The sequence below is a fragment of the Canis lupus genome, chromosome 1, assembly GCF_048164855.1.
Source record: "Canis lupus baileyi chromosome 1, mCanLup2.hap1, whole genome shotgun sequence".
Taxonomy (NCBI): domain Eukaryota; kingdom Metazoa; phylum Chordata; class Mammalia; order Carnivora; family Canidae; genus Canis; species Canis lupus.
The window spans coordinates 74,676,354-74,691,510 of record NC_132838.1 but is presented as its reverse complement, the minus strand read 5'-3'; the positions used below and the strand labels follow the sequence as shown (position 1 = coordinate 74,691,510).

Genomic DNA, 15,157 nt, shown 5'->3' with positions numbered 1-15,157 from the left:
GGGTAGGACTGGATCTAAGGACTCTGAGATCATGACCTGAGCCAAAATCAAGAGTTGGTCGCTTAATCTACTGAACCACCCAGGCACAGGATTACTGGTTTTCTGAGGGACCTTATGAGAGTCAGCTAGTTTAACCCTTTATTTTACAGTTAGGAAACCAAGTCCCCTGATTGACTTGCTTCTAGGTCTGTGGAGTGTTTTATTTTTAAGTTTGGTGAAGCTATCCAAATCTACCTTAAATATTTGATAAATTATTACAGCAGTTCTCAAATATTTTGGTCTCAGGACCCTATTATACTCTTAAAAATTACAGTTTAAACTCTTAAAAATTGTGTGTCAACATATATAGATGTTCACTGTATTAAAATTGAAGACTGAGAAATTTAAAAAATAATTATCAATTCATTTAAAAACAATTACAAACCCATTGCATGTTAACATGATTTTTTTTTTTAAGATTTTGTTTATTTATTCATGAGAGACCTAGAGACACAGGCAGAGAAGCAGGCTCCATGCAAGGAGCCCGACGTGGGACTCCATCCGGGGTCTCCAGGATCAGGCCCTGGGTTGAAGGCGGTGCTAAACCACTGAGCCACCGGGCTGCCCTAACATGATGTTTTTTAATGAAAAATAAGTGCAATATTTATTTTTCAAAACAGAGTAACTTACAGGAGTGGAGTTGTTTTATACTTTTGAAAATCTCTTTAGTGTCAGCATAACGGAGAGCACCTGAATTCTTTATCTGTGTGTCTGTTTGAACTGTATGGGGTAAATCTGGCCTCATTTAGTATGTAGCTGAAATGGAACCTTTTCAGATAATTGTGGATATTCTTCTTTGATATTACAGTGAAACTTGACAGGTGGTAGTTTGTTAAAGATTAGTTGTGATAAGGAATCTGAAGACATATTTAGTGGACTTTGCATTCTCTGTTATATTAAAATTCACTGGTCTGAACTTTGAATGGATCTTTTATCTGTGCCTAATTTTGGAACATGTGTTGCCATTTGGAAAATACTGGTTCATTGAGTGCAGATCTTCCAAATGCAGATAAAACTATATAATACTGAAAGGCACATTTGTTAGTATCACCACCAAAACCATCAGAAAAGTCTCTTTTAAGTATTTGGAAGCTATCAGGTTCACAGTGTCAGATGTTTCTCCAAATTCTTAATTTTTGCTTTAAAAGCTCAAATGTTTATCAATTTTTCCCCAAATGTTATCATTAGCAACACACAATGTCAGTTGTTTTTCTTAAAGCAATAAACTCATTTAGTTTCAAGAAAATGGCGTATTCTCCGAGATAAGTATAGTTTTTGTCCATTGTTCTTTCAAGTAAAAATGGTGTTTCATGATAATTGTGCAGGTGCTTTTCCTTAAAACAACGTCTTGTATTGGTATGCAGCAGAAGTGTTTGTTTATACTTCCCATTTTGTCAAATAGAATATTTAAAAGATGTACTCAGCGATTGAGATATAATCAGAAATATCAGGGTCAGCATTAGGATGAAGCAGTTGAGGCACCTCGAGTGCAACATTTAAGGATTTGCTACCTGTGAAGGCAAGTGCCTCCTTAAATTTTGCATGGGAGGTGCTTCACTTGCTGCACTCTGGTCCTGGCCCTGAGGTTAATGATTTTACTGCTTTATCAAGGATTCCTTAGGTAAAATAAAATAAAAAAAAATTGTCTTTTTTAACTGCAAGTGCATGGAAGTAAAGAATACACTAGCTTGTGGACACTCTTAATTTGTACTAAAACTAGAGCAATGTAGCCTCCACTTTTTATTTTTTCTCTTTATGCCATTGCTTTTACATCTTCATTACAATTGTCAACAAAGTGAAAAAGACAATGTTTTATTCTGTGAAAAAAATTTCTAAATTTTATTTATTTCTTAGGGAGAGCATACAAGTGCATGAAGTAGCAAGCAGAGGTGGAGGGGCAGAGGGAAGAGAGAAAGAATCTTAAGCAGGGTCCATACGGAGATTGGAGCCTGACACGGGGCTCAATCTTAAAACCCTGAGATCGTGAACTGAACTGAAATCAAGAGTTGGATGCTTAACAAACTAAGCCACCCAGGTGCCCCAGTATTACTATGAAAGTAATTTTAATATCACAGACACCTCAGTTCCGAAACCATCTTTGAGAACTGCTGAAAACTAGTGCTTTGCACCTTCTGTAAGATTTGTCCATTAGTTTTTAAGCTACTTAAAATGTTATGATAGTGGTTCTCACCTTTCTGCACATTGAAGTTGCCTGTATTGCTTTAAAACCGCTGCAGAGGCCACACCCCTAGAATTTAATTGTTTTAGGGTACCGATGAACGTTGAGATTGCCACAAACTCTGGAGTTGATACCAGTATGCAGTCAAGGTTGAGACCTATTTCACAGGGGATGAATACTGTTTTTTGATTAGCTGTTTACTCAAGTGTCTTTTCTACCTTGAAATACAATGAAATTTTATTTATTTATTTTTTTTATAATAAATTTATTTTTCATTGGTGTTCAATTTGCCAACATACAGAATAACACCCAGTGCTCATCCCGTCAAGTGCCCACCTCAGTGCCTGTCACCCATTCACCCCCACCCTCGGCCCTCCCCCCCCCTTCCACCACCCCTAGTTTGTTTCCAAGAGTTAGGAGTCTATGTTTTATCTCCCTTTCCCATATTTCCCACACACTTCTTCTCCCTTCCCTTATATTCCCTTTCACTAGTATTTATATTCCCCACATGAATGAGAACATATAGTGTTTGTCCTTCTGTGATTGACTTAATTCACTCAGCATAATACCCTCCAGTTCCGTCCACGTTGAAGCAAATGGTGGGTATTTGTCATTTCTAATGGCTGAGTAATATTCCATTGTATACATAAACCACATCTTCTTCATCCATTCATCTTTCAGTGGACACCGAGGCTCCTTCCACAGTTTGGCTATTGTGGACATTGCTGCTATAAACATCGGGGTGCAGGTGTCCCGGCGTTTCATTGCATCTGTATCTTTGGGGTAAATCCCCAACAGTGCAATTGCTGGCTCCTAGGGCAGGTCTATTTTTAACTTTTTGAGGAACCTCCACACAGTTTTCCAGAGTGGCTGCACCATTTCACATTCCCACCAACAGTGTAAGAGGGTTCCCCTTTCTCCACATCCTCTCCAACATTTGTGGTTTCCTGCCTTGTTAATTTTCCCCATTCTCAGTGGTGTGAGGTGGTATCTCATTGTAGTTTTGATTTGTATTTCCCTGATGGCAAGTGATGCGGAGCATCTTCTCATGTGCATGTTGGCCATGTCTATGTCTTCCTCTGTGAGATTTCTTTTCATTTCTTTTGCCCATTTCATGATTGGATTGTTTCTTTGGTGTTGAGTTTAATAAGTTCTTTATAGATCTTGGAAACTAGCCCTTTATCTGATACGTCATTTGCAAATATCTTCTCCCATTCTGCAGGTTGTCTTTGAGTTTTGTTGACTGTATCCTTTGCTGTGCAAAAGCTTCTTATCTTGATGAAGTCCCAATAGTTCATTTTTGCTTTTGTTTCTTTTGCCTTGGTGGATGTATCTTGCAAGAAGTTACTGTGGCCAACTTCAAAAAGGGTGTTGCTTTGGGATCCCTGGGTGGCTCCGCGGTTTGGCACCTGCCTTTGGCCCAGGGCGCGATCCTGGAGACCCGGGATCGAGTCCCACATCAGGCTCCTGGCATGGAGCCTGCTTCTCCCTCTGCCTGTGTCTCTGCCTGCCTCTCTCTCTCTGTGTCTATCATAAATAAATTAAAAAAAAAAAAAAAAAAGTGTTGCCTGTGTTCTCCTCTAGGATTTTGATGGAATCTTGTCTCACATTTAGATCTTTCATCCATTTTGAGTTTATCTCTGTGTGTGGTGCAAGAGAGTGGTCTAGTTTCATTTTTCTGCATGTGGATGTCCAATTTTCCCAGCACCATTTATTGAAGAGACTGTCTTTCTTCCAATGGATAGTCTTTCCTCCTTTATCGAATATTAGTTGACCATAAAGTTCAGGGTCTACTTCTGGGTCTCTATTCTGTTCCATTGATCTACGTGTCTGTTTTTGTGCCAGTACCACACTGTCTTGATGATCACAGCTTTGTGGTACAACCTGAAATCTGGCATTGTGATGCCCCCAGCTATGGTTTTCTTTCCTAAAATTCCCCTGGCTATTCGGGGTCTTTTCTGATTCCACACAAATCTTAAAATCATTTGTTCTAACTCTCTGAAGAAAGTCCATGGTATTTTGATAGGGATTGCATTAAACATGTAAATTGCCCTGGGTAACATTGACGTTTTCACAATATTAATTCTGCCAATCCATGAGCATGGAATATTTTTCCATCTCTTTGTGTCTTCCTCAATTTCTTTCAGAAGTATTCTATAGTTTTTAGGGTATAGTTCCTTTACCTCTTTGGTTAGGTTTATTCCTAGGTATCTTAGGCTTTTGGGTATAATTGTAAATGGGATTGACTCCTTAATTTCTCTTTCTTCAGTCTCATTGTTAGTGTATAGAAATGCCACTGATTTCTGGGCATTAATTTTGTATACTGCCACACTCTTAAATTGCTGTATGAGTTCTACCAATCTTGGGGTGGAGGCTTTTGGGTTTTCTATGTAGAGTATCATGTCATCGGCGAAGAGGGAGAGTTTGACTTCTTCTTTGCCAATTTGAATGCCTTTAATGTCTTTTTGTTGTCTGATTGCTGAGACTAGGACTTCCAGTACTATGTTGAAGAGCAGTGGTGAGAATGGACATCCCTGTCGTGTTCCTGATCTTAAAGGAAAGGCTCCCAGTGCTTCCCCATTGAGAATTATATTTGCTGTGGGCTTTTCACAGATGGCTTTTAAGATGTTGAGGAATGTTCCCTCTATCCCTACACTCTGAAGAGTTTTGATCGGGAATGGATGCTGTATTTTGTCAAATGCTTTCTCTGCATCTAATGAGGGGATCATATGGTTCTTGGTTTTTCTCTTGCTGATATGATGAACCACATTGATTGTTTTACAAGTGTTGAACCAGCCTTGTGTCCCGGGGATGAATCCCACTTGGTCATGGTGAATAATTTTCTTAATGTACTGTTGGATGATCCTATTGGCTAGTATATTGTTGAGAATTTTTGCATCCATGTTCATCAGGGATATTGGTCTATAATTCTCCTTTTTGGTGGGGTCCTTGTCTGGTTTTGGAATTAAGGTGATGCTGGCCTCATAGAACGAATTTGGAAGTACTCCATCTCTTTCTATCTTTCCAAACAGCTTTAGTAGAATAGGTATGGTTTCTTCTTTAAACTTTTGATAGAATCCCCCTGGGAAGCCATCTGGCCCTGGACTTTGGTGTCTTGGGAGGTCTTATTTTTTATTTTTTTATTTTTTAAATTTATTTATGATAGTCACACAGAGAAAGAGAGAGAGAGGCAGAGACACAGGCAGAGGGAGAAGCAGGCTCCATGCACCGGGAGCCCGACGTGGGATTCGATCCCGGGTCTCCAGGATCGCACCCTGGGCTAAAGGCAGGTGCTAAACCGCTGCGCCCCCCAGGGATCCCTCTTGGGAGGTTTTAGATGACTGCTTCAATTCCCTCCTGGTTATTCGCCTGTTCAGGTTTTCTATTTCTTCCTGTTCTAGTTTTGGTAGTTTGTGGCTTTCCAGGAATGATTCCATTTCTTCTAGATTGCCTAATTTATTGGCGTATAGCTGTTCATAATATGTTTTTAAAATCGTTTGTATTTCCTTGGTGTTGGTAGTGATCTCTCCTTTGTCATTCATGATTTTATTAATTTGAGTCTTCTCTCTCTTCTTTTTAATAACGCTGGCTAATGGTTTATCTATCTTATTCATTCTTTCAAAGAACCAACTCCTGGTTCTGTTGATCTGTTCCACAGTTCTTCTGGTCTCGATTTCGTTGAGTTCTGCTCGAATCTTAACTCTGTTCTTCTGCTGAGTGTCGGATCTATTTGCTGTTTTTTCTTTAGCTCCTTTATGTGTAAGGTGAGCTTTTGTATTTGAGTTCTTTCCAGTTTTTGAATGGATGCTTGTATTGCGATGTATTTGCCCCTTAGGACTGCTTTTGCTGCATCCCAAAGATTTTGAACGGTTGTATCTTCATTCTCATTAGTTTCCATGAATCTTTTTAATTCTTCCTTAATTTCCCTGTTGACCCTTTCATCTTTTAGCAGGATGGTCCTTAACCTCCACGTTTTTGAAGTCCTTCCAAACTTCTTGTTGTGATTTAGTTCTAATTTCAAGGCATTATGGTCTGAGAATATGCAGGGGACGATCCCAGTCTTTTGGTATTGGTTCAGACCTGATTTGTGACCCAGTATGTGGTCTATTCTGGAGAAAGTTCCATGTGCAATTGAGAAGAATGTGTATTCAGTTGAGTTTGGATGTAAAGTTCTGTAGATATCTGTGAAATCCATCTGGTCCAATGTATCATTTAAAGCTCTCGTTTCTTTGGAGATGTGTTTAGAAGACCTATTGAGTGTAGAAAGTGCTAGATTGAAGTCACCAAGTATAAGTGTATTATTATCTAAGTATTTCTTCACTTTGGTTATTAATTGATATATTTGGCAGCTCCCACATTCGGGGCATATATATTGAGGATTGTTAAGTCCTCTTGTTGGATAGATCCTTTAAGTAGGATATAGTGTCCCTCTTCATCTCTCACTACAGTCTTCGGGGTAAATTTTAGTTTATCTGATATAAGGATGGCTACCCCTGCTTTCTTTTGAGGACCATTTGAATGGTAAATGGTTCTCCAACCTTTTATTTTCAGGCTGTAGGTGTCCTTCTGTCTAAAATGAGTCTCTTGTAGACAGCAAATAGATGGGTCCTGCTTTTTTATCCAGTCTGAAACCCTGCACCTTTTGATGGGGTCATTAAGCCCGTCCATGTTCAGAGTTACTATATAAAGATATGAGTTTAGTGTCATCATGATATCTATTCAGTCCTTGTTTTTGTGGATTGTTCCACTGGACTACTTCTTAAGGGGGAATTTTAAGAGTCCCCCTTAAAATTTCTTGCAGAGCTGGTTTGGAGGTCACATATTCTTTCAGCTCCTGCCTGTCTTGGAAGCTCTTTATCTCTCCTTCCATTTTGAATGAGAGCCTTGCTGGATAAAGTATTCTTGGTTGCATGTTCTTCTCATTTAGGACCCTGAATATATCCTGCCAGCCCTTTCTGGCCTGCCAGGTCTCTGTGGAGAGGTCTGCTGTTACCCTAATACTCCTCCCCATAAAAGTCAGGGATTTCTTGTCTCTTGCTGCTTTAAGGATCTTCTCTTTATCTTTGGAATTTGCAAGCTTAAGTATTAAGTGTCAAGGTGTTGAATGGTTTTTATTGATTTTAGGGGGGGATCTCTCTATCTCCTGGATCTGAATGCCTGTTTCCCTTCCCAGATTAGGAAAGTTTTCAGCTATGATTTGTTCAAATACATATTCTGCACCTCTGTCCCTTTCGGCTCCCTCGGGAACCCCAATTAAACGTAGGTTTTTCTTCCTCAGGCTGTCGTTTATTTCCTTTAATCTATCTTCATGGTCTTTTAATTGTCTCTTTTTTCCTCAGTTTCCCTCTTTGCCATCAACTTGTCTACTATGTCACTCACTGGTTCTTCCACCTCGTTAACCCTCGTCCTTAGGACTTCTAGTTTGGATTGCATCTCATTCAATTGATTTTTAATTTCTGCCTGATTAGATCTAAATTCTGCAGTCATGAAGTCTCTTGAGTCCTTTATGCTTTTTACTAGAGCCACCAGTAGCTGTATAATAGTGCTTCTGAATTGGCTTTCTGACATTGAATTGTAATCCAGATTTTGTAACTCTCTGGGAGAGAGGACTGTTTCTGATTCTTTTGATGTGAGGTTTTCCTTCTAGTCATTTTGCTCAGTGCAGAGTGGCCAAAAACAAGTTGTATTGGGAAAAGGAGAAAAAGAGAGGAGGGAAAGAAGGAAAGAATAGAGAAAAAGAAAAAAGAAAAAAGGAAGAAAAAAAGAGAAGAAAAAGAGAAAAAGAAAGAAAAAAAAGGGTGGGGGAATCAAACAGAAATCAAAAAGCAAAAAACAAAACAAAACAACAAAAAAAACACGGGGGAGTATCTTCTGATTCTGTATACTTTAAGTCCCTTGACTTCCCCTGGACTTGTCCGTCTAATTGGTCTTCTGGGGGAGGGGCCTGTTGTGCTGATTTTCAGGTGTTAGCACTTGGGGGAGCTGCTCTGCCCCCTGCCTGGTGCAGAGCTCAGTGGGGGTTGTTTACCCTGTGAGGCCCCAGGAGGAACAACCGCAGTGGCAGCGGCCAGCTCTGGAGCCCTGGATTCAGCCCCCGCAGTAACTCCAGAGCTCTCCGTTTGCAGGGGCCTGGATCCTCCGGGAGCGGGGCCGCTGATCTGCTCAGCTCTGGGCAGAAGCGTCCTTGCTGTCCTGGGCCCTCCTGGCCTCTGCCTCTCCCTGGCGGGGAGGCCGGATCCTGGGCTGTATCCCCGGCGCACTGTGCTCCCAGGCCGTTGGATTCGCGCTCCCGGGAGCGCAGCCACCTCTCGGCGGACCCACCGCTCGCGGCTCGAGCCCCTCCGAGCTGCTCCCGGGTCCAGCCGTGAGCGTGCTGCAGCCCTTTAGGGAGCTGGGCGCACTCTCCCTGGGGCGCAGTTGCTGTGTTAGTTTCCCAGGGAGCCTGAGGGCATCCCCGCCCTTCCTGGGGTCCTGCTCTAACTCCCTTTGAGTGCCTTTCCACCTGAGAAGATTGGTGATGCTCCTGCTTCTCTGGGATGGAGCTTTCCTGTCCCGGGGGCGCTAGCCCTGGCCTTAGCCCGGTTCCTCGCAGGCCCCTCCCCCTTGGATGCCTTTTATTAATTCCCCCCTCCCCCCCAGTCTTCCTACCCATATAGAACTGCGAACTCTTCTCACTGTAGCATTCCAGCTGTTCTCTCTTTAAATCTCAGGCTGAATTCGTAGATTTTCAGGATGATTTGAAGGTTATCTAGGTAATTTGGTGGGGTAGGTGATTTGGGGACCCTACTCTTCCTCCATCTTGCCCCTCCAGATTGAGTAAAATGAAAATTTAAAAAGTAGCTTTGGCACTGTTACTGGGACACGAGAGGGTAGATTATGACACCAAGTGGTTTAAAAGCAATTTAAGAAATTTTAGTAGTCAGTTTTATGAAAAAGTATATATGGGGAAATTTTACTAGTGATACTTTAAAATGAGATTGGTAATTCTGATTGGATTATTTTGGCCTGTTGTGGGTCACTGGCTAATTCTCAGAAGTTCAAGTTATAGGGTTTAAATATTCACTGTGTAGAAGGCGTTATATTAGTAACTGAGTACAAATAATATAGTAATTTCTTAGAAAAAGAAGTTTAATGTAATCTAGCCCATTTTTGAGCTAAACTTTTGGATTTTTTTCCTTACAATTAAAATTTAAATATAAAGTTGTAATTATTCAAAGAATTTTTCTCTTTTTTTCTTTTAGAAAAAAATTTAATAATTTAAATATAAAGTTGTAATTATTCAAAGAATTTTTCTCTTTTTTTCTTTTAGAATTAAAGTTGGGAGAACTGCTTCATGATAAGCTGTAAGTATTTGTGTCTTTTGAAATAGTGTAGTGTAATATTTACACCTGTTTTTTGTGTGCAGTATATTCCTTGAGACCTGGGTAATATTACATTTCAAAGTTGTAAAAAATAAGATAATTATATTTTTAACCTTAGTGAGTAATTTTGGTACAGCTGATCCTAGTTGTGATATGAAATGGCTGTACTTAATGCAACTGTGACTCGTGGTCCTTTCCCTGAGAGTTTATATATAGGGCATGGAATTTCTTGAAGAAAAGGTACAGGCTGTATGTTATCTGTGATAGGCTGGTTGATGGCCAGAGATGAGTGATTTAATGGCTGGATGAAAGCAGATTGAGAATCCCCCAGAAAGGTGAAAAAAGAGAGGTGCTTGGTTGTTTACCTCCCATAGATAGTTCTCCTACTGCTATGGCCAGACTCAGTTTCAAGGTTAGGAATACGAAGTGTTAAATTAGTGGCCAAGATTAGACATTTGGGAAGCAGGGGGTAGACTCTGAAATGTAGTTTTTCTCAGACTCTAGTGTGAATCCGGATCATCCCACATGTTGAAACACATGTTGCCCCCCCCCCCCCCAAGTTCCTTCTTTAGAGCTGGCGTGTGGGACCACAGAAATTGCATTTCTCAAAAGTTTCCTGGTGGAGTTGATGCTGCTGATCTAGGGACAACCACATTAAGAACCATTCTGGGGCATCATTTTGGTGTTGCAGGCAATTCTAGGAAAGGTATAATCATATCACAAGCTAATGCAGGAGTGTGGGCCTGACTATGCAACAAGATTTGAGGGAAGATAGCTGGATTAACCAAGCCTTCTTCATTTCCCCAAGGTTTTAGGCTCAGCCCAGGGAACCACATTGCCAGCAGCCTCCCTGACCATCTATTAAAGTTATATTCTTGTGATTCTTATCTCCCTTAGCTGTCTTGTAACTTGTTCCAAGTTTACTTTTTGTGAAATTGTGTGAGAGATTTCACTTTTTCCAGATGTTTAGCCACTTGTTTCAATAGTATTTATTGATTAACCCATTATTTTTCACTACTTTGAAATTCTACCTTTATCATATATAATTTCTACAGAAATGTGAGTTTAAGCAGTTTTCTATTGATCTTTGTATTCTAAAATGCTTTTAATTATCATGTCTTCGATATTTGATGAATCTCTGTTGTTTTTGTTGAAAAAATTCTCTTCATTTTTGCATATTTACTCTTCTGGCTTGACAACCTCTTTGAAAAATACCATTTGGGTTTTGATTAGCATAGACTAGAGTTGTCTTCAATAATATCACATTCATCTTGTCAGATTATCTTGAAGCATTTAGATATTTGAGAGATTGCAGGGAAGAGTGTCTTCTAATTTAAAGCTGGTAGTGGTATCTTGGTGCTGCTCTTCTGAGAGAAATGATTTATGTAACAAGGTACATATCTTTATTTTCCTGGTAATCTAATAGCTTGGACTGAGTGAAATATGAAGTCAGTAGCTTGATCACCTGTCAGATTTTCTTTTAAGCTTTCTTTGTTCCTTTCCCATTTTTTTGAGGCATATCTCAGTTAACGATATACTTATTAACCACTCCACAGTGCATCCTAACTATCTGCTTTTATGGCTAACAAGCCGTAAATATCAGACAAGATAAGTAGATTGTTGGATTATTTTTCATTATGTTAATTGTCAGAACTTTGGGCATTATAGACAGTTATGTGCCAGATATTTCTGTTATTCATGATATAAAGAAAATGAAGAAATCTTAAAGTTACATTTGATGATTGTTCCCAACACAGCTTTCTGAATATTAAGTAGAGAAAATTATTTAAAGAAGGCAAAGTGAAATCCATTATAGACCAGTTGGTCTTTTTTCCAAAATTTCCAATGTGCAGCATTTGGGAAGGAAACACAAAGAAAATCTTTTGTTTTCTTTTCTCCCCCACAGTACATGTAAAATAATTTGAGTGGCAAATACTTGAAACAATTTTTATGTTAAAGGAGGATTATTTAATTGAAACAAGTGGTGGCAAATTGGGAAGACTAAATATGTAGAATACTGTAGTTATTTAAAGCACTATAATAATTTTTACATCATTGTGAAAGTCTGGGTAAACTTACTGGTTCAAAAACAATTTGTGGGGTTAATTTTTTTATTTGCAGGTTTGGTCTTTTTGAAGCCATGTCTGCCATTGAAATGATGGATCCCAAGATGGACGCTGGCATGATTGGAAACCAAGTTAATCGAAAAGTTCTCAATTTTGAACAAGCTATTAAGGTAGTTACCGTTGTGCTTTTTGTGTTTTATCATTTGTTATTTCATATGTTAAAACAATGAAGATCAAACTTGGTGTATTAAAGTATAATTATTTTAAGAACATCTCAGATATATAAATAAAAATTAGTTATAACCTTTAGTTATTGATCTCTTTTGAAATCTGTAAATTGTTCAAGGTCTTCATTATAAGCTTGCTCTAAATTTCTGCGTGTGTGTTTATTAATTTTTTTTATTTTTTATTTTTTATTTTTATTTTTTGTTAATTTTTTAAAGGATTTCCGTGTATGTTCAAGTACCAGGGTAGTTGGTTATGGTATTAAATTTTATGTATTAATATATTAGGCAAAATACTTGTGGTTTTGAATTTGAAATTCACTCTGTGAGGATTGACTTACAGATTCATTTATAATTGCCACAGAGTTTAATTTTGCATATTTAATGAAGAAAGATTTGCTGAACAACTTAATCAAAATGCGGGAAGGGTTTTTAAAAATGTTTACTTTTCTCAAGTCTGCTGGCTGGCTCATTTGGGTCAGCTTATCTCAGGGTCATGAGATTGAGCCCCAGGTTGGTCTCTGCACTCAAGGGGGAGTCCGCTTGAGGCACTCTCTCTCCCCCTCTCTCTGCTTCTCCTTCCTCACTCAGTACATGTGCATGCACACTCTCTTTAAAATAATAAATCTTTTTAAAAAATGTTTACTTTTCTCTTTTTAAGTAGTTTTGATCCATTGAAGTGATTCATATTTATTAATGCTTAAAACTAATTTGAACTGTGTTTTTTTTTTTTTTTTTTAATTTTTATTTATTTATGATAGTTAGAGAGAGAGAGGGAGGCAGAGACACAGGCAGAGGGAGAAGCAGGCTCCATGCACCAGGAGCCCGATGTGGGATTCGATCCCGGGTCTCCGGGATCACGCCCTGGGCCAAAGGCAAGCGCCAAACCGCTGCGCCACCCAGGGATCCCTGAACTGTGTTTTTAAATACTTGTTGGTTTGACTGCTTTATATAGGCCTTTATTCTGTTATAATTAAGAGGGTTTGATTTTTCTTATTGAATATCTATTTAAAATATATTTTAAGAATACAGAGTTGGTGTCTTAGTGTTTTTTTTTTTTTTTTTTTTTAAGATTTTATTTACTTGAGAGAGAAAGGGAGCATGAGTGGGATGAGGGGCAGAGGGAGAAGCACCCTCTCCCTACTGAGCAGGGAGCCCAATGCAGGGTACAATCCCAAGACTCAGAGATTATGACTTGAGCCGAAAGCTGACGTTTAACCAACTGAGCCACCCAGGTACCCCGGTATCTTAGTTTTTAACAGATGATGATACAGTTCTAGAATTGTTATTTTCTAAAATATTTGATTTTTGGAAGGCAAAAATTGCTACTAAACATAGAAACCATAAATTTATAAAAACTTTTGCTCATGTCATATTTTTCCTCCTTTTTAGGATGGCACCATTAAAATTAAAGACCTCACCTTGCCTGAATTGATAGGGATAATGGATACTTGTTTTTGCTGTTTGGTAAGAGTTAAAATACACTTGGCTAATCTAAAAACTGTGACCTCCCAGAAAGTTCCTCTGGTTGGGGGTTATCAAATTAGAGGTGGGAGGCAGGAAAACTTGTGCAGTTTCTTGCAGTACTCTAGATTGGGATGTGATACTGTTGACTAGATCAGTAGTAATAAGGATGAAAAAGAAAAGTTAGATGAGTGGCTAAGTACCTGGTTAGTTCTAAAATTGTGAATTCCCTACTTTATGGATTTTTATTGACTCCATTGTGGAATCGATTGCTTTTGGATAGTATGTAAGGCAGCATTCTAATTTCATTAGTGTCCAAATATATTGCAAACTGAATTCTGTGTGAGAATGCTTTCCTTAGATAGCTAATCTTATTTATGGCATATGATTTTTGAAGAATTTTAGTCTGTAAAAGTGAATTGTAATTCTTTTGTCTCTTCTGACCTTCCCTTTAATCATCTTTGAAATACCATGATTAATAATACATTTATTTGGGTCTGCGGCAGTCCAGACCTTGGCTGCTGGGTCAATTTAGACTTTGCAGACTCTGTGTCATCTTAAACATAAATGTTCTTTTCCTTGTAGATAACATGGTTAGAAGGCCATTCCTTGGCACAGACTGTATTTACGTGCCTTTACATTCATAATCCAGACTTTATAGAAGATCCTGCCATGAAAGCTTTTGCTCTGGGAATCCTAAAAATCTGTGATATTGCAAGAGAAAAAGTAAATAAAGCTGCTGTTTTTGAAGAGGTAAGATTTTGTATTAAGAGAATTCCTGAAGCTCACTGACCACTTTATTGTGATATATCTAAATGATTATATGATACATATTTTTGTCAATATATATAGTTAACAGTTTTTAAAAGTGATGCTGTGGTGTTGACAGATGTATTGGCTGAAGTAATCCTGTTCTAAGAAAACTTCGATCTCCGTATATGTTCTTTCTGTTGGGACCATTCATGGAGTATCCATTATGTGCAGAGTATTTTGTTCTGGGTATTGTGGGGATTCACAAAGAGAAGACACAGCTTCTTCTCTCAAGTCTCTCAATTCTCCTTTTGTTGAAACCTACTTTTCTTTTTAATGCTGTTACTGATCCAAAATAAATATATTAGTCCCCTACGGTGGTTCAGTGTATAGTATATGTAGTTTTTATAAATTTATATTAATAATGTGAGAATAATACAGCTAATATGACTGTTCACATTTAAACACATGACTTGTGAGTTTTGTATGAAATACTGTCTGCTTTTTACATACTTACTGGTTTTTTTAGCTACCAATTTTAATTCCTATGGGTATCATTATGAAAAATCTTACCCATTTGAGTGAAAATTTTAAAAAGATTAGTTCGAGTTAATAAGTGAGAAGAGATATACAAGTTATTAAATACTTATGTTCTCAAAGTACACCCAAAAAGACATCAAAAGTCCTAATCGCAGGGCAAAGAAAGGATTCATTTAGCAAACAGTGCTAGGATAATTGGTTAACACCCTTGAAAATTAATTTACCATCATTTTATATCTGCCTTAATCTGTTGGGCTATTATAGCAGAATACCATAGATGGAGTGGCTTGTAAACAACAGAAGTTTATATCTCACACTTCCAGAGACTAAAAAGCCCAGGATCAAGGCATCAGCAGCTCCAGTGTCTGTCTGCCTTCTGGTTTATAGGTGGCCATCTTTGCACTGTGTCCTCACATGGCAGAAGGTGCACAGGAGCTCTCTATTTCTCTTTTGTAAGGGTACTGATTCCATTCATGAAGGCTGTACTCTCATAGCCCAATCACCTCCCAAAAGCCCCACCTCCAAATACTATCA

At 38.6% G+C, this 15,157-nt stretch overlaps 1 protein-coding gene across 8 annotated transcripts in view; it reads left to right on the top strand.

The window, feature by feature from the left end:
* NAA35 (N-alpha-acetyltransferase 35, NatC auxiliary subunit) overlaps positions 1-15,157 on the top strand; it is a 110,125-nt gene that overhangs the window by 9,958 nt on the left and 85,010 nt on the right. For 7 of the 8 annotated variants that reach the window (XM_072835587.1, XM_072835568.1, XM_072835562.1 and 4 more), the window contains exons 3-6: positions 9,528-9,561; positions 11,701-11,815; positions 13,262-13,336; positions 13,919-14,086. In XM_072835587.1, the coding sequence (XP_072691688.1) occupies positions 9,528-9,561; positions 11,701-11,815; positions 13,262-13,336; positions 13,919-14,086 (392 nt within the window). Of the gene's footprint in view, positions 1-8,947; positions 8,971-9,527; positions 9,562-11,700; positions 11,816-13,261; positions 13,337-13,918; positions 14,087-15,157 lie in introns of those variants that run through there. The other variant, XM_072835626.1, reaches the window with a different exon arrangement.